This window comes from Triturus cristatus, chromosome 3_1 (genome assembly GCF_964204655.1).
Source record: "Triturus cristatus chromosome 3_1, aTriCri1.1, whole genome shotgun sequence".
NCBI lineage: Eukaryota > Metazoa > Chordata > Amphibia > Caudata > Salamandridae > Triturus > Triturus cristatus.
This window is the reverse complement of record NC_140583.1, coordinates 798022447-798042133: the sequence shown is the minus strand read 5'-3', so window position 1 is coordinate 798042133 and position 19687 is coordinate 798022447. Positions and strand designations below refer to the sequence as shown.

At 44.7% G+C, this 19687-nt stretch overlaps 1 protein-coding gene across 1 annotated transcript in view; it reads right to left on the bottom strand.

The window, feature by feature from the left end:
- DRC11 (dynein regulatory complex subunit 11) overlaps positions 1–19687 on the bottom strand; it is a 952572-nt gene that overhangs the window by 398721 nt on the left and 534164 nt on the right. Inside the window, exon 9 of the mRNA XM_085645096.1 lies at positions 7683–7758. Coding sequence (XP_085501222.1) covers positions 7683–7758 — 76 coding nt within the window. The remainder of the gene's footprint in view (positions 1–7682; positions 7759–19687) is intronic.

Genomic DNA, 19687 nt, shown 5'->3' with positions numbered 1-19687 from the left:
TTTGTTGTTTGTAAATAACAAAAGAAATTAAGGAATATCCGTCAATCACAAATAAAAAACAAATTAAAGATCTTATTAGAGTTTGACACAAGATAGTGAGACAAAATAATTAAAGTGTTTAGTGTCGCCAGTGACTACACCAGAAAAGAAGGAAGGTATGACATAAAAAGAGATATGTAGACTGTGCATATATTTAGGAAACACACTGCTTAATAATATATTAGACTTCATTGTGGTCAGTAGTCTGACGAGTGACGTCTTAACCTTGTGTACAATGTTATTCGACAATGTTTCAAACCCCTTGGAAATGCTGAGGTCTTATCAGGACAAAACAGGACAAGGACACCAAGGTGGAAAAATCAGGCCAAAAATATATTAACTAGGGTTAAAAAGGCGTGGACACGACTAGACTAAAGCAACAGGCAAAATACCTGTGTACGGTCAAAACGAACACTGGGCATAGTCAGGATTGTGTGCCAAACAAATAATCAAAACCCAACGGTAAGGGCTTAACCAATATCCATATAGTAAATGTAAATGTATGTGTCTTGTAAAGCGCACTGCTGCCCTGAGGCTTCGTGGCGCTGTAGACCGCTGGGGAACCCGTCCTGGCTATCCCTGTGAGATGGTCCCTCCTGGGTATCTCCAAGGTGAAACCAGGCATCCCCGGCGAATGTGGGGGGCCGTTGTGGAGATGAGGCAAGCTAATGCCCAGAGTTGCCGAGTGTGTTCCTGGTTAGAGTAGGTACCGAGGCGAGAATTATCGAGTCCGTTTTGACCCTGGTCCACGACCCTGCCGCGTCGGGAATTGAACCCTGGTCCCTGGCCGATTCTCTGCTTGCGGATCTGCCGCCTCTAACCAGTGAGCCACACCTCACCATTGCGGAGCTCAAGATATATTATCTCACCTTGATGGTGGTCAAGGATGACAGCAAGGTGAGGCAAAAAGGGTAAACTCACTCAGTGAAGCATGTGTGAGGAACCTATTAGTAAATGTATATTGTTATCGGATCGGGGTTCCTGCCAAGCTAGGAACTGTATAGTCCAGGTGACAGAATGGATGAGCTATAATTGCCTTAAGTTTAGCACCAGTAAAACGGAGATTGTAGTGATGGGTAAACAGACCCATCTGTGGCCAGAAGTGCTGAGGAATCCTCCTATCCTCAAGTCTGCGGTCAAGAGTTTAGGTGCCTGGATTGACAGCAATCTCTATCTTTGACACACAAATATAGGCATGCTGTGTCAGCATTCTCAGGAGACTAAAGAAAATTCTGTGGAGCTTTGCCCCATCCACCCAGAGAACAATCATTCAATCCATCATTAAATCAAGTCTCGATTATGGCAATATAATATATCTTGGTATATGTAAGTCACCCAGAAAGAGGCTTCAACTGATCCAAAATGCTTGGACATCTTTCAAAAACACATTCGACATCAAGTCTACTGCGTAGGCTTCACTGGCTCCCCATAGGAAAACTGATCCAGTTTGAGGCACTCTGTATCATGTATTACATTATGCATGGTACTGGCTTTTCTTGCCTCGAATCCCTTTTGAAGAACTACTGCCCGCTATACTTCTTCGGCTCTTAGTTTGGCCACCGTACCGCTGTTCAAATTCATAAGACAAAGCGGCTATTCCTTATGCATTTATGGCCCCAAGCTCTCAAAAAAACCTACCATCTAATTTACAGGCCTCCAGTCACCTACTGACTTTCCGTAAATATCTCAAGTTGTTCTATTTTCCCTTCTTGCATCCATGTCTTCTACCATTTTTTTGTTAAGCACGCTGGGAAGTCCCTTTTGGGGGTATCCATGTGCGATACAAATTGTATTAACATAACATATCATACTCCTTAATTTTTTTTTTTGTCATTTACAAATAATAAACTGGCTACTATTGAAATTTTTAGGCTAGTCAAGAAACTTTCATTCAATGTTTTCAGCAATTTCTTTATTCTAAAAATATATTTTAAACTGCGTTCTTGGTGAGCCATTATTTCAGTGCATATATTTTAATAATCAAATGAATTCCCTCCGGTAATTGAAAAAGGACATGAGAAACGTCTTGATCTTCGGAGACACAAGGATTCAACTGCATCTCCCCTGTATAATCCCAACATTCACATAAAACATGATTGAGAGAGGGCGGGATCAGTTTTTCCTATATGACCAGTGCCCAAGGTGGAGCAGTTACAAAGTTGCAAGTGCGGATACTTTCGATTTCAGGTAAATTAGCAGAGAGGATACATGCCTGCAGTGTGAGAACCCTCCACCCCCCGTCTTTATGGTTCTCATATGTTGTCAGCTATGATGGCTGTTAAAACTTTTAATAGGGTCAGGTTGTGGATATTTTGTTTCCAGCTCAGAGAACCTCTCTTGTAGTGAGGTGTTCTTGTATAAAGCAATTTATATTACATCTCATCTACATTTGTACAGAACATATTAAAAATTATGTGATGCGTTTTAACTGTCTGGAGCTGCTAAGTATATAGTGAATTTCTGATTTTGTTTGATTGACAGTTTTGTGATTATTTAGAGTGAATAAACTAAATAAGTATAACTTTAATTAAATAAATGACACTGCAACAAATTCCAATTAATTGTTATGTTATCTCAAAATATACTTTTTCTTGATTCGTGGATTTTCTATAGTTTGAGCCCTGCTAACCAAGCCTTAGCCACAAATTGATCTGTTTAAAATGACTCCCTGCTCCCTCAGTGCTGGCCATATTGTATTCAAACTATTAACATGATGTTCATGAGTGTTATAATGTCCAACGAAAATAACAAGCAATTTACTATCACCAATAAAACAAAGACTAATGGCAAAGGATAAGGCATGAGTGGGTGCCTAATTATTGTTCAGCAACAGGATTTGGGCAAAATTCATAATTATTAACCTCATGAAATTATAAAATAATTTTTTGTCCAATTACAACTCTAGTGAAATCTACATGTTTATTTGGGTACAGTCTCTCACAAAAAAAAGCAATTTGCTACTTTTCATTCATCGAAATATAGAAAAAAAACTAGTTATCTGTAATTGTCTTTGCTGAAAAAAAATCAGCTTGGTTGGGAGAAGAAATAATTTCTCCCGTCAGCCTATTTTTTTTGGCTTCTTACCCTCAAAGTTATGTTTCCAAAAACACTGCAGATTTGCTTGAATTTCTACAAAATTTCAGAAGTCCGAAATTTCGTGCACCCGTTCTAGTTATCCCATGCATAAAACCGCGTTGGCAGTGGAATAATAAAGCATTTTTGGGCTGATTCATATGTTCTTGCAAAAAACACAGCATTTATAAGCCACTAATAAATTAGCTAGACAGATGAAATTACATATAGATATTGTTTGTTTTCTCCTCTTATCTTCAGTTTTCAGAAAAAACAGACATACATTCTCCAAGTACAAACTTTCACTTCTCTCTAGAACAAATTATGAATTGTAAAAATTTACAAAATGGTAAAATTCAAAAGCAGAAGTCGATCAGGATTTGATATTTCTAGGCACCCATCTTTTACTATATTTTAGACTTTCGTGCATCAGTATGGTGAAGAGGACATACTGACATCATGTGAAACTGAAGGGATGTGTGCCAATTTGGCAGTATCACTGTAGGAGAGTAGGATCTGCTTCTTATAGTTACCCCCCACTTTTTGCTGATGTGACACTGTTTTCGACTTAGTCTGACTGGGATACTGCTATCCAGGACCCCAGTCTAGCTGCTTTCTCCTCTAAATTGATTGCATGTACTTTAGGTACACACCAGATTAGATTATGGGGTACACTTATAAGTCCCTAGTATATGGTATACTATATACCCAGGGCATAGGTACCCCACAGGCCTCTGAGGGGCTGCAGCATGTATTGTGCCACCCCTGAGAGACCATTCAAAATGACACCACAGGTCTGCTACAGCAGCCTGTGTAAGGTGGTGCATGCACCCCTTACTTAGATATAGGTTCACTATATCTATTCTATATCACTGCACATATAAACCTATCAGTCACCCCTATGGCAGGCCTTATCAATCCTGAAGGCAGGGTGCTGGGTTTTATGTGAGAGGATGCACCTGCATGAGCAGAGCCCCTCTGCAGCCTTCGGAACCTATTTTCCGGGGTTGTCTGTGATGCAGCAAACCATATATACTTAAGTGCATTATAACCTCGCGGTAAATGCTAACTTTAAAACGGCTGCATAGAAACATGTTGCGTTTGGTGTCAAACACCTTGGAATCCTACCTCCACACCAGTAACTGGTGTGGAGGTATGATTCCACCCTCCTAAAGGGACATATGCGACACCACCAGTACACCCGGTACCAGCTTTCTCGACCTGGGCATCACCAAATGGATGCTGCCAGCCACAGACACGAGTCTGCCCTCCTGCTGCTGGACGAAACTCGAGCAGAGGAAGGCCTGACAATAGGTTTCCTGTTACAGGGAGGTGTGACCACCTCCCAGACAGGCTTTAGTGCATTGGGGCTGGGTGGGTGCACTTTGAGAGTGCTTTGATTTCTGCACTGGGGCACATTTGGTGTCCATGTGCATAGTCCAGCTCAACTGGAAAAAGGACATGGGTGTAGCCACCCCTCTGTCCTGACCCTCCCATAGGTGGGTCCCCAGAGTTTGTCCCACCCCTTCCTTGGGTATAAAGAAGGAACCCCTGACTACAGGACTTTAGATTTTACCTGGACTAAACTCTGCTATGGAAACCAAGTACTTCAACAATCTGCACAACACTGGATGAATGAAGAATCTCCCTTGGAGTAAAGGAGTTACTCCCCTGCAAGGCAGGCACCTAAAATGCATCTGATCAGTTTGTATCTCCTGAGCTCCTGAGGACTCTGAAGATTTCTGCAACTCACGAGGTGGGTTCCCAAGGTCTCTGAGGTTGATCTATGCCCTCAGCAATTCTGACGCCCATATCCCTCATGGGGACTGTGCAACCCGAACCCCTTTGCATCGCGTACATTTGCAGCAGCATATGCTTTTTGGCAATCTCTGAGGCTGTGTTTTAGGCTACTTGTAGTCCTGACCCCAAGCAGTAATTCCACTGAAGATTTCCAGCCTACACTCCACGAGTCTTCCGTGGGCTCGTATTTTGTGATTCAGCTTGAGGTCCCTTCACGATACCTGGTCCGTTGGCCTGTGAGTCCCTATGAAGGTAACTCTGACTTTCTGTGGGCTTTCCTGGTTGCTCCAGATGTGCCCTGAGTCTCCATAGCTTGGAGAGTCCCCAGGACCATGCTGGTCCTCACCGAAGCATCTTTCCTCTGCCCATGTGGGTTGCAGTTGCCAAGGCTTGTTGGTATTCAATCCGGCCACTAACCCCCCAGCACTCGACATCCTTTGTGGGACAGCTCACCTCCGGCCTTTGGTCATCGTCAACATCTCCTGGTCCCCATGGCTGCAGAGTCAAGCTTCACCTCTTCTCACCTGAAACACCCGACATCGGTGGGCATTTGTCTATCGTGCCCCTGGTCACTGTGAAGTGACCCAGACTCTGTCCCCTCTGCTATCAGGTTCTTCTCACCTCGGATATAGGCTGGGATTCCACTGGACACTTTTCATCTTCCCGGCAGCAGCACTTTTTTGCATCACGCCATTGAAACCACAAAGGTTTCTGACATCACTTGACCCCTATGCACCCGGCTCCTCTGGAATGGGTAATACGGGCACCTCAGCACTCTCAATGGTGCTGGCCTTAGAACCTTCTATGTTTAACTGGGTTTGCTTAAAGTCCTCTCCGAAGTGTCCTTAATCTTTAAAATTCCAACCGTGACTTTCCCATAGAGTTGTACGGAACTTGCGTCTGTGTTCTCACACTGCACCCGTCCTCCGTGGGTCCCCTGTGTCACTACTTTGGATGGTTCTTTGGGGTCCCAGCGATTCTTTGTGCTCTAAGCACTGTGTCTAGTCAAGTCGTAGTTGTTATACCACTTTCTTAGTACATGGTTTGGTCTCCCCCTGGAGCCCACTGTGTATTGTGCTATTTACTGTTGTTCTAGTGATTTAATATTGTGTGCTTTGTTCTCTAATCTAAAAGAGGTTAGTAGAGAGTGTTTAGTAATAAATACATATATTTTATATATTCCTTGTGTGGTTCTCCTTTTATTTGGTCATTAAGGAGGTTCTAATCTGGTAAAACAAGCTGCTTTACATTCCTTCGAGACTTAGCCTGAAGGCTGCTCTCCATAGCTATCACTAGGATAGCTTTCAATAAAGGTTATCTTTAACCTAATCATCAATAAGGGTTGTTTGGACTGGTACAAGGTGCCCACTTTAATTAGTGGTCAGCATATACCAGGCCAACGTCTCAGTCACCGCAGATCAACTTTGACTCGGGGAACAATACCAATAAAAATAATGAAAATAATACTCTTTGGAGTTCGCCCTTCAGTTTATAAAAAAGTATCATGTTTGTCTTTTAATGAAAACTTCACATTGGATTTGCTCTGAACTGTGAAATCGTGAAGGCTTGTCCCATCCACATTCCAGTGTGTGCGTTGTATACCATTCTCATTTTCAGAGTGGTTGCTGTCACCTGATCTTACGGATTTTTATGCTAAATGAGATGGTGCTGCAACTCTCTGAGGCCTATTACGACAACACCGTAGTGGAAGCGGGACCGACCTACCTCCGGATGGCGGTCCTGACCGCCTAATTATGTTTCGACCCCACATGTGCAGTCGCATTCTTCCATTTCTCTATGGGAGCTTGTGTTTCGGCTGTAAATTGGCTGTAACACAAGCTCCCATAGAGCAATGGAGATAGTGTTAATCCCTTTACCCCGTGCCAGGGACATCAAGGTGCCTGCCACAAGGTGCAGGGATTAACAGGGGGCGCCATAAGTGCCCCCTTGGCCCCCAACCAGAGGCCGCAATGGAAACGGGGCCCTTCTAGGGGCCCCCAAACACACTTTCCGATGGGTTTTCCATGTTGAAAAGGCTGTCATGCAAACCCTGCCATCCATTTGGATTACAGGCCGGTTCCAACTGGCAGACGGGCTCCTTGAACCCGTTGGAACCCAGCCTGAATGACCGGCAGGGTTCAATTCTGACCGGCTGTATCATAATCAGCCGGTTGGAATTGAAAATGATGATGTCGGTCGTTAAGCCTCCGACCTAATGTGGGAGGCTTTATGACCAATAACGGAATCGATCCCTCCATCTCCAAAGAAAGCCTGGTGAGTAGGACAGCGGATCTGAGGGCAATTTTTCCTCCACATTGTTTCCACCTTTCTTTGACAACTGATTAGAGGACCATTCCTTCGCCATAACCAATGGCGGCTTGGTAACTCTTGCAAACCTGCACATGACTGAAACAATTTAGATTATATTTTTGAGAAAATTGGACCCAAGTGTATTAATCCGGAGTTACAACCAACCATCATATGGTTTCTGGACCAGATCAAACATTGAAAGTTTGATGCCCCTGTGACTACAGAGAGTGATCCAGTCCAAGATCACCATTCCATGCATAACACCGGCCGCAGTCTCACCACATATTAACATAGATGGAAAATGAAGAGGAATTGAGGTGCTGCACTGGCAGGGTGTGTTTCAGCGCAACATCAATATCTGTCCCATTCTGCATTCATAGTGGCAAAGAACAATGCATGGTGCGCTCAACAAAGAACCAAGGAGAAAACTGCTGCTACCAACCATATCAACAAACACTGACCTCTGTACAGCTGGTCTCCCTCGGTCATGTCTGGGAAGAACCGACTTGGTGCCATTTTCCAGCCCTCGTCTTCTTCCTATCAGAAGTGAAAAGAAGAGGTGGGATTGTTAAATTGCCTCCATTAAGTGTATTACCGAAGAAATCCCTGTGCCTCCCTGCAAAACCTCTGCTACAAAAAAGGATGTTGATGTGCAATTTGTGACTGCATTTTGTGACCAGTGTGTAAACTTCTCCTCCTCAAGCAAGTGAATTGGTTTGTTCAATGAACACTCAGCCCTGTGATGTATCTGGAAGCTGACATATATTGATTAGTAAAACAAACAAATAAACACATTTCCCTTAGTGTTTGAGTCCTTCTACATCTGTAGTCATTTACATTTCTGGACAGCGTGGACTTCTACAATAGGTTCGTTGACCTGCAACAGCACTTAAGCTCTACCTAATTCTTCTAACTCTACATCGAGTAGCCCGGCCACAGTAGCCTAACATAAAAAAAATGTATTCACAATCTGGGGGTGACCTTTCACTATTTTGTACTTACAATACTTTCTAAAAGAGAGAGAGAGAGCGAGAGAGAAAGAGAGAGAGAGAGAGAGAGAGAGAGAGAGAGAGGATCAGGCTGCATGACATGGGACTTAAAAGATTCTGGGGCGAGAATGGAAGAGCAAAACAGATAAGGGAGAAATTGATCAGTCAAGGAATAAGAAGAATAGTTGTGTCCGTCTTTTCCTGAATTAAAGGGAGCATGGTTAGGTGCTGTTACTTGGTGGAAGAGAGTCCCAGTCTGAGGTAGTGGCCCTGCGGAAGGAGCAGCTTTGAGCAGAGGCTGTTCTGTACACGAATGCTTCTATTGTTGGGGTGTTTCAGCAGTGTAGAGTCCTCTGTTCCCCAGAGGTAGGTAGAATCAATCAATCAGCATTTGTAAAGCGCACTCTGTCATCCCTAGGGGTATCTGGGTGCTGTGTCTCTGTTGAAGAGCCAGGTCTTGAGTCTCTTTCTAAAGTCTGCCAGCGAGTGGGTCGTATGGAGCTGGAGGGGGAGGTCATTTCAGGTCTGTGCTGTGATGTAGGAGAAGGAGAGGCCGCGGCTGCGGGTGAAGAGGATGCAGGGGGTGTGCGAGGGTTTGTGGAGAGGAGCGTAGGTGTTTTGCAGATTGGTGGCTGTTGAGCCGATGGAGAAAAACAGCAAGTTAGGGAGGATTGTTCAGATGGAATTATTTGAGGAAATGTGAAGATTATCCTGGCATTCAGTGGGAGACAGTAGCGTTCATGGACAATAGGACCAATAAGGAACCATTTTTTGAAAGAAGAAGCCATCCTGAATGGAATATCACATCGAAAGGGGCAAGAGATAGCTTACGGTCCACGGCATGGATGGAGTTGCCAAAATGGAATCTGCAGATCGCCAGGCAGGCACTGCTGTTCTTTGTTGTTCTTTAGTGAACAGGTGATTCACTGTTTTCAAGGAATGAAGAGAGCGAGAGAGACTGACAATGTTCACTTTATTGCTGAGATAAGGATGGAACATTGTGTAGGATAGTTTATTCATATATTTTGAGAGAATGGCAATGTAGCCATCACATCTAGGGAACACCAGAAGAATGTGGTCTAGTTTAGATTTGTGTGAAGAAGAGAAGAAGATACATTCTGTTTTGTCAGACAGTCTGAGTATTAAAAGAGAGTCTACTGTCCATGTCAGCAACTGAGACTGTTTCGAAGAAACTTTGGATGTCCTCTGTATATTATGGAAACAGACTTGAGTCCCCTAAAGGGCTAGCCGCATGGACTGTAGATACTTTCTGAGTAGGGTTGGTGCAAGGACTGAGCCCAGGGGAACTTAGCATGGTATGTTGGCCTGACATGAAATGTAGTCTCCTAGTTTCATCACTTTGTAAGGTTGGTGAGGAAGAAGGGAAGACCAATGCCTGGGATGTTCTGTTTTTACCATCTAAGGTTCCAATCTGCTACACATATTTACTTAACTATGCATTGTTGATGTGCATTCCTTGCACTTGAATGTGTGCATATTTTCATTCCCGATGTGATACATTGCTGTGAACTCAACATATTCCTATACTGTTTCGGTGCTAAAGAGGAGCTTTCTCCAATCCGCATTCCAAATGTCTAAATGGTATCAAATTATTCTGCAATCCTGTCTTAATTACTTGCATAGCCGTGGTGCACACTTCTTCAATTATCAGTTTCAAGACACCCCACATTACTCTTACATCATTGATTGCCCGCTCATTTTCACTAAATGAAATTTGGATGAAACTTCGATCTCAACTCTGAGTGTAATAACGTGCAAAGATTCAGCTTTCAACTTCGATGATGGGATTCTAGATATAGGAACTAAATTATATGTTGATCGAGGGGAAACTCCTTTGCAACGGCGACTGTTCCCTCCCTGCCGACATACTGATCCGTCGATCCAATTTAAATGTGGGCAGACATTAGTTTGGCCACTGCGGTGACTTCTCTGTCAACACCGTGTCCAAACTTCTCTGATGCCCCGACAGAGTAAGAGCCGCTGGAGAATTAAATATATGTCCGCCCGCCGGATTAGGATGGGCTACTGTTAGAACCCGGTGTCTCTAATTGGCAACGGTATGTACCTTTGTCAAGTAGGGACCCTTCGTCTACGTCAGGGCATGGGAGTTTTACGCTATAGATAACCCCTGCTCACCCCCTTGGTAGCTTGGCACGTGCAGGCAGGCTTATCTCAGAGGCAGTGTGTTAAGCATTTGTGAACACATACAGTAATATAGATGAACCAATACAAACGGACACCATACCGGGATGTATTAAAAATAAGTAAGCTTTATATAATTAACAGAAGACCTTAACAGCAAAAGATTCCACAGTACGAATATGCTTTTTGGTAACTCAAAAACAGACTTTAGCTTCAAGTGTGTCTTGCAACAGATAACCACAACGGGAGTTATCGATTCAACGCAACTCTCTCTGGACAGTACCTCCAGGAAAACAAACAAAGGCTCTTCTCGGCGTCAGGGAGCTGTGATGGCATGTGACATGTAATAACGACGGATCCTTACTTCAGGGGAAAGTGATGCGGCGGGGCCCTGGATGCGGATGCAGGCAGGGGGCGGCTTCGGTCCTTACCGGAGGGGAGGTGACGTTACGGCAGTGCCGGCACCACAGGTCGTTGCTGATGTCGTTGAGTCAGTGAAATGTTGGTTCACTCTTGTCGATGGTCGGTTCCATCTAGATGGCGATCTCGGAGCCGGTGCAGCACAGCGGCAGGCGTCGGTCTATGGGGCGAGTTGGAGCAGCGCTCGCGATCTCGTGCAGAAAGTGGCGTCGTTGGCTGGCTTGAGTTGCAGAGTTCCTCTGTAGCAGCTGAAACTGCAGTTCCAGCCCTCGCTCAATCAGAAGATGTGAAGTCGTTGGTATCCCTGCGTCTTCAAACAGGAGGCAAGCTCGACTCTAGCCCTTGGAGAATATTCGGCAAGATGATGAAAGTTTCTTCCTTGGTCCTTACTACCTCTCCTTGGCATGAGATACACCACCACAGGCCAACCCACTACAGCGCTCTGGCCGAGGGGCAGTACAGCTCCTGCGGTCTCCGGGTGCTCTTCCTCGGCAGAGGGTCATCTTGTTCGTTTCCAAAGTGATCCTAAAGTTCTGGGGTCAGATCCCCAATATTTATACTCATACATCCCTTTGTCCTCGAGGGCAGAGGGTCCTGTGCCCGGACCAAACCAGTTTCGGGTGCCTTCGACCAGGTATGCTCTTCTCCTTTGTCGGGCGGGCTAGGGTCTTCAGATGCTCCCCAGGAAGTGGAGCCAGCACCGGGGAGATGGCCCTGCTTTATTCAGACCCAGGCGACTGCTCATCCCACCATTCTTGCAACGATCGGCCTAGTGCCGTCGCACCCTACATCCTTGGGTCCCCCCAGCCCTGTCACTCACAAACCCAGACATACAATACACACTCTAGCAGAAGCAGGCTGGATGGTTAGGCAAGAGAATACCATCTTTCTAAAAGAGGTATTTTCAAACACAGAATGTTAAAATCATCTTTCCTAACAGATGCATCGTCCTATTCTGGGTTCAGGCATTCTAAACTCGACTCCCTACCTGGTTCCCTGAGCCAGTTAGGATTATAGGATGCTATAATCACAACTGCCCAGTATGGCCTACGGGGAACAGGTAGGCTTGCAATAGTGAAAAACGCGCTTGTGGGTAATTCACTACCAGGTCATGCCACACACTCCAAAGCATGACCTGCCTTTTACATGTAACGCAGCCTGCCTGCAGGCCTTCTGTAGGGGTGACTAACATGTCGCAACGGGAAGGGTCACAGACCGGCGAGTGGTTGCACTCACCGAGTCACACAGCGGCACAGGCTGCATACGGTGCTCTGCGGTGGCAGGCCAGAGTCATACTTTACGGGCGACTCCGGCGGGTGGCACAATCGGTGCTGTGAGCCCACCAGTCGCTTTTGAATTACAAGCCCCGGGCACCCATGTGCATGATACGAGGGTCTGACAGTAAATCAAAATACCAATCATGGAATCACAAATTCAATATTACTTTTCTCAGGGAGCTCTTGCACTGCGCACTGGATAGCAGTAGCGTGGTGCCCAAAGCGTCTAAACCAGCAAACATAAAAAAAACAGAAGAGGCAATCCATCAGAAAAAGAGGAAGGGAGACCCACGCCAATGGCACCAGGTCTAACAGCTACATATAGCCATTTTTTACTCTCTGTCACTTCCAGGCAAACCCTAGCAGTAAGAGAGTGAAGATGATCCGATTCATTTGTTTACGTGCTAATGGGTAACTCCTGTCACACAAGCTATGTTTCCTTATTTGCAATTGCCATATGATGTGCCTCAGATGCAATCAACGATTGACACAGTGTCCTCTTGGCAGGGATTCCTTTGCTCTCCAGGGCCCAGTTACCTCAAGATTACTCACTATGTAACACGTCTGTGCAAACATGCCTTTCACTGGATCCTCAGTTCCCCTGTCCTCCTTGTCAAGGCTGTTGTGCCATGCCATATTCCGCCCCACAAGGTTATAGGTGTCAGTTGCCTGCTGCGTGAGTCCTCCAGCGCAAAGGGGTCTCCCTGCACCACTTGGACCAATGGTCAAGCCTAGCAGTCTCTCCCATCACTGATGTACCTAGAAGCATGTACACTCATCTAGATATACATTCCATAGAAAGGGATTTATGGAGTCTAATGCAAACAAATAATGTAGCTCCTGCCTCCCTATCTGCTATAAAAAGACAACCATAGCTGGGGTGGAGAAGGCCTCTCAACTCCACTGCACCTGCTGCACTGAGTATACTGCGGGCAACGATGCACCTGCCAGCCATTCTTTCGCAGGCAGTCTAACAACCCCCTTAGATAGAGTGACATCTGGATGGAAATTTACTCACATGTACTGTCACACATCCATTGTCAACCCTGAATGTCAACTAAATCAAATTACTTCATTCAACCATTGAATAATTGTGTGTAATCTGTATCTTTGTCGTTTACATTCATCTTAGAAGCTCAAGATGTAGGCAGCAGAGCGATCCCTCCATTTACACAGAGTGAATAAGTTCTGGCCTCGGCCCAAACTGTCTCTAGTGTAAGACAGATCATAACACACAGGCCTTTCGCAGCAGAAACACCCAACATCTGGCAATTGCACTAAATTATCATGCTCAAATGTGAGCATCTAGGCTATTGAGCCACCCACACAGACAGGGGGCTAGATTAGCCTGTGAGATTCAGGGGGTGTGAATCTCACATTTCTCAACTAAACAAGTGGGAAAACCCAACACAGGCTGAGCAGACACGATTGTGGGCCCCCAGCCCCAACAATTAAGCAAAGAATGCATTTACTTTGAGGGTCACTCCTCAAAGCTATGCCCCTGCACACAGACCGACGTCACTCAACAATGCATGAAGGCCACCACCCACTCCTGAAAGAGGTTAATCACCAAAGTGACATGTTAAAAAGGTTGGGTCTGCACCCTGGAGGTAGCTGTACACAGCTCCTCGCATATGAACACCAGAGGCGGGCTCCAGCCGGAGGCGACCTGTTTCGGGACAGCTGGCCTTCAGCAGCCTGTCAACTTTCTTCAGACTTCTCTCCGCATCTTCTGCTGTTGCGATCACAGCCTCAAACCAGCAAAACTGTCATCTGGCCCTGTGCTCTGAGTGTCCCCTCCAGTCCTGACTTTACATCCGCAACACTTCTGGAAGGACTTGCTGAGTCCGCCACACATACCATGAGTCCGCTTGCATGGGCCTCTGCTGACCATTAGTGGCGGCCCCAGAGTGTGACCACAGTGAAACAGGTGGGGCCAGGCAATGGGAGAGCCGGCTGTGCCAGAGACTCGAAAAGACAGCTTCCCCTTGAGTATCTCAGGAAACGTCTGATCCTTTCCTGAACAAAAGCACTATTCCTCCGGTCTAATAATTCATTCTGAAATATTGCTGCCCTGGCCCTGTGAACAGCAGGTCTCCTGGGTCTGCTAAAGGCATTAGGAAGCTTGAATTTCGATTTTCATGTCTAATAACATGTGAAGAGGGCCGAGGGAGCCCAGCGTTGAGCCCTCTGTGACCCACTCACACGGGCTGACCCTCCGCTGCAGTGTTCGTGTCTGAGCCTGTCTGCCAGTGCTCAGGAACAGGCTCAAAGGACAGTACATGGTGGTTTATAAGGAAGAGTGTCTACCCTCCCTTTCAGGGACACCCTGCTTCCTTTGAAAATACTCTCTTTCTCGCGGTCTTCCAGTACCCGTGACTCACAAATCAAAGGCTTTCAAACTTCTTGGTGGACCTCTGCAGCTCCCTCACACTGAACAAACCCCCTCCCTCCCAGAAATGTGCATCTCCTATTCTGAGTGTTGCACGGGTGTGAGCATTAATGTTGGAATACACGGCCTTCGAATGTAAATTTTAAGTTTAGTTACATATATTCGAGATACTCATAGAAAGGCAGCACACGTGTCCCTATAGCTCGAAAAATAAAAATACACAGAAGTTAAAAATATTTGTTTTCTTTAAAAAGCTCTTGATATTAAAGAACAGTTCACAGACGCTGATTCACACCAAAAATCCTTCCTTTGCCACATGCTGTGGTTTAATTCCTATTGACATAAATACTTATGTTAGGCCCTGTTAATCAACTCCCCGCCAGTAAAAATAACTTCCAACTAATCTTGTCCTGAAATGTGGCAAGTGTATATATTCTTTCATTAAGTTTTACTCTGGAGCAGGATCCAATGTTACAAAACTTGTCAATCCTCCAAGTTTAAAATATCTAAAACATAAAATTGAAAGATTTAAATGAACATTCCAATTCGCAGATGTACTTGCCTCTTGTCTATCCTTGCCAATTCAAATATAGGAATTGTGAGAACTGGTTCCGGAGGCTCAATGGCATCAAAGGGTTACTGGGCCTAAACTATATCAAATGGGGTTAATTAACCACTGGTGACCAGGGATTCCCCTACTCTTGCTACCCTAACTTGAAAACCACGCACACCCACTTATCACTTGACTCTGATGTAGAGAGGACAGAGCTGTCCACGGCTCTCTCAGAGAGGATGGGTGGGTTTGAAACTCAGACTTCTGTAACACATATGATGACTCTCAATAAATCTTTGTGGTAGGTATCAGTACTTTCACTTTTAGAAAGGAAATGTACTTTAATTCACTCAGAAATACTATACAATAAATCACAAATGTATACAAAATATACAGTTGGCTAAACAGTAAAGCAAATAGTCAACAGGGCCTATGAAGCCTTCTATGTTATTGGGCCCCTCAAGCCAGTCCGAATACCGCAAGTGTAACATACCAATGCCATGCGAGTTGCCATGTTGCTTAGGTATGTAAAGCACCACTTCAATGCCAGAATCCATGAGGCCCCTCGGTATGTAAAGCACCATTGCTGTGCCAGAATCCACATTGCCCTAGTATGTTAACAACCATTGCCATGTATGACGCCACATTGTCCCAGTATGTAAACCACCACGACCATGCTAGAATCCATATTTCCCCAGTATCTAAGGCACTATTGCCATGTCAGTATTTCAGCATTGATCTCAGTAGGAAAACATAATCACTGTACTCTAAACTAAAATACTCACATGTGGCGATTGGGAACATTAAGACCCACTCTGCGCATGGCCTGAGGATCTGAGACCACCTTCTAAAGTATCTAAGGAAGTAAGAAACCTTGAATTTACCATTGACTCCAAATTATCAATTAATTCCCAAGTGGACAAGTTAGCAAGATCAAGCTTCATTACTATGAAAACTCTTGGACGCATTTTCCCTCACCTAGGAATCCCTTACAAGGTCCAAGCCACTATCTCTCTTGTACTGTCTAGACTTGATTGCGCCAATGGCCTATACCACGGATCATCTTTATCAACTATGAAAAAAGACTACAATGAATTCAGAACTCTGCTGCCATATTTCTCCTACATGTAAAGCAACAAGCCCACATCTTCCCTGCCTTGAGGGCCCTACATTGGTTACTGGTTGCTAGAAGCTCCACCTTCAAGCTGATTAGTATCACCCAAAAGCAATACATGGAACCGGACCCCTTTTCATCAGGAACAAAGTCACCAAACACATACAACAAAGGGAACGCTGCTCCAGATTGGCACCTTCCCTCAAAACCCCGGCATATAAGAAAAAAAACATTGGTGGTCCACCTTTCTCTGTTCAAACGCCAAACTATGGAAATCATTACCCCCAAACATAAGATTCATGGATAACTATCTTATCTTCAGAAGACTACTCAAGAGTTGACTCTTTCCTACATGAACACCATACTCAAACACCCAAATGTAAGGCATATGCCTGTTAATGTAAACGTATAATTTGGAGATATATATATATTTAGATGTGTGCATTTCTTTGCAGAAAATATATATACTGCTCATGGGTTAGAAATATATAGATATTCTTTTGGTCTGCTTGAAAAATGTATATATTACTTATGGTACATATATATATATATAATTTTATGCTTAACATATATGTATAGGTCACTGCATAGTTTCATATAAGTTATTTGATTAGGGGGCACATGCATCAAGGTAGGCTTTTGCGATTCCTTAATCGCGATTATTAAGGAATTGCAATTAAGGAATTGCAAAAGCCTATGCATGTAGGAATTGCTAAAAAAATAGCGAATCCTAAACATTCCTTAATTGCGAGTCGCAAATTGCGAGTCGCAATTAAGGAATGGCTTCTCATTCATTCCTAAGGGCCTATAGGCCCATAGGAATGAATGGGTATTTAATGCTCAAATGCCAAAAGGACACCCTGTTGCACCCCTGAAATTGTAATGTGCACCCATGTTGCACACACACATGCCCCAAGGGCATGTGTGTGTGTAACATGTAACTTTGAAAAAGGCACTTTAGTGCATTTTTCAATGTTTTTGCAAATTACCAACCAGTTTTTTTCCCCATAATTTGCGACCCCTAAAACCGAAATCGCTATTTTAAAGACCTTCTAGCATTGCATTTAAGGAATCGCAATTTGTGATTACGTGAATGCAATCGCAATTTGCGATTTTTGCATTTGGGATGATGCATCCCAAATGCAAAAATACCGGTCGCAAAGGGCCAGATTCTGAGAATGTGCCCCTTTGCGACTGGTTTTAAGTTTGATGCACGGGGCCCTAGATGCTTATGGATCTCAGTTTTATTTTATCTTATTTATCACAATATGTAATTATGATCATAACAATTGTTTCTATAAGTGTGTCACTATTTAAATATTGAGGAAAATATAAAGCAAAGATAAACAAACAAAAAAACATCAAAATTCCAATTTTTCTTTTTTTTTAAAATAAAAATACGCAAATAAATTAGCTTTACGTACAGCAACACTTGAAAGTTTGAGTTTCTAACTATCTATCCATATATGCACATATGGGACTTTATACAATACAACTTTCTATCTCTTTATTACTTTCCTTATGTATGTATACCCTTTCTATGTAGTTATGTATCTATATATTTATTACTTTACTCATACTATAGAAACAAAGTCTTCACTCTCTCCAATGCACTACTCTATGTCTTATCCTATATCTCTCTCAATATATCCTCTTTCTCCACTCTCTGACTCATCCCAAACCTCATTCTACTACTATGATCTCTCTAATAACCCTTTCTTGACTCTTCCCTCCTCTAAAACAAAAGTGAATCGGCCTACAGGAAAATTACATGGATTCCCAACAGTTAGTGCCTCTGAAAGGTGATTGGGGCAAGGTAGTGCAGGTCATGCAAGATAAACACATCATTTTGAGCATGTTTATGGTATATTTGATTGCAAGATCTAATCTGGTGCTAAATGAAATGTGCAATATTAATTTAATGAGAAATTTGATGAGCAAGTGCATATTTAATAAATGTGTAATATGGTGCCATGTTGCATCTGCTTTCAGTGGTAAAAAAAATTGTGAGTTTATGGGTGCTATATTGGTGCATAGATACACGTGTAATCATTGTAAACATTAATTCGTAGTTAACTTGTGTAAACTGATGAACTGGTCCAATGGTCCATGTGCAACTGATGAGAAAGTGGGGTCCAGGTTGAATGAACAAACAATGTGATATGTTGTGCCAATGGGGTTTTGAGGGGCAGTTGACCAAGGGAAGGTGTACCCCCTTGGGAATTTTGAGGGAATGATGCAGTCCAGGAGACTTTTTTGGGTTACTTTCTGTTACGGAGATAGTCCAAGGGATATATATGGAGCCATTTTGGGCTGCATCACCACCATTTTGTGAAAGGTGACCCGATGGCTGTTATAGGCAGTAAAGTTTTTGTAGGGAGATTCGTAGCATAGCGGACAATAAAATTGCCCAGGCGCTGCGCATGCTCAAAGAACCCGGGCACCTGGACTTGGCAGTGGAAGGCGCAGAGGCGGGTGTCAGCGGCCCAGCATGCTGGGCGTCGCAAGGTGTGGCTGCTGCGGTCTTGGCATGTTCCCTAGAGTAGGGCCATCGGTGCACCAGAGGAGAGCAAAGGTAGGTGTGTGGGGTCACTTAAGAGTTCAGCGAGCAACCCCGAACCTATATTTGAGTGGGCGCCGGGCAGAGCAGATGGCTCTGCAGACTGTACAGGTCGAGCAGGATGGCAGAGTGTGCAGAGGGATACCTCCACTAGGGAGGGAGAAGGAGGCCGCAGGAAGGTGAGGGAGGAGCAGCCAGTGAGCAGTGGGCCCTTCGGCGCAGAGGAAAACAGCGAGCTGGAACACGTAGCAGAGTAGCACAGGCGAGGGATGGGACAGGTATCAAGAAGGAGGAGTATGGTCCTTGTAGCGCCAGCACGGTGATCCAGTGCTTAATTTGGGGGGAGGAGGAGGTGGTTTTCGGTGCTCAGCACTTAATTGTTAACACTGGCACTTCTGATAGTCTGCCACGTGGTGGCGCTGTTTGTGTAATTTAGAGAAGGGCAGAACAAGAGTTGCTTCTTAATTCATTATACATTGAAAGCAACTAATACCTGCCATCTAAGTCATTCTGAGGGCCTGAAATAGTCTGACTTGGCACACTAGTAGGAGTGTGATGGTTAGCAGTTGCGGTGGTACTGACATAGAAGTGCCAATAGGGTCAATGGGTGGTGCAAGATGAGGACGAGGAGACAGGAAAAATGGAGGCAACACATGTGGAGGTGTGGGGAGGGGCACACAGAGGTGGCTGGGCTGAGCATGAAGACAAGGACAGAGGGAGGAGTGGGTTCCCTGGCCAGCATTTTCACTGCATCACAGCAGTGGCGTAACACAAGCCCCCACTGCCCCCACGGTGTGGGGGTCCCAAGCTCCAGGGGGCCCCCTCAGCACTGTACTCTACCCGCAGAGGTCCCAATTGAGTCCGGAGGGGGCCCCTCCGAGTACCTTGCAGGGGGGCCCCTCAAGTTTTGTTACGCCAATGGATCACAGGTGTTGGATGGACAAGGCTCCGCAGTGTTTAGAGTCACAGTGGTCTGGGGGAGTCAGTTGGGGTGCTTG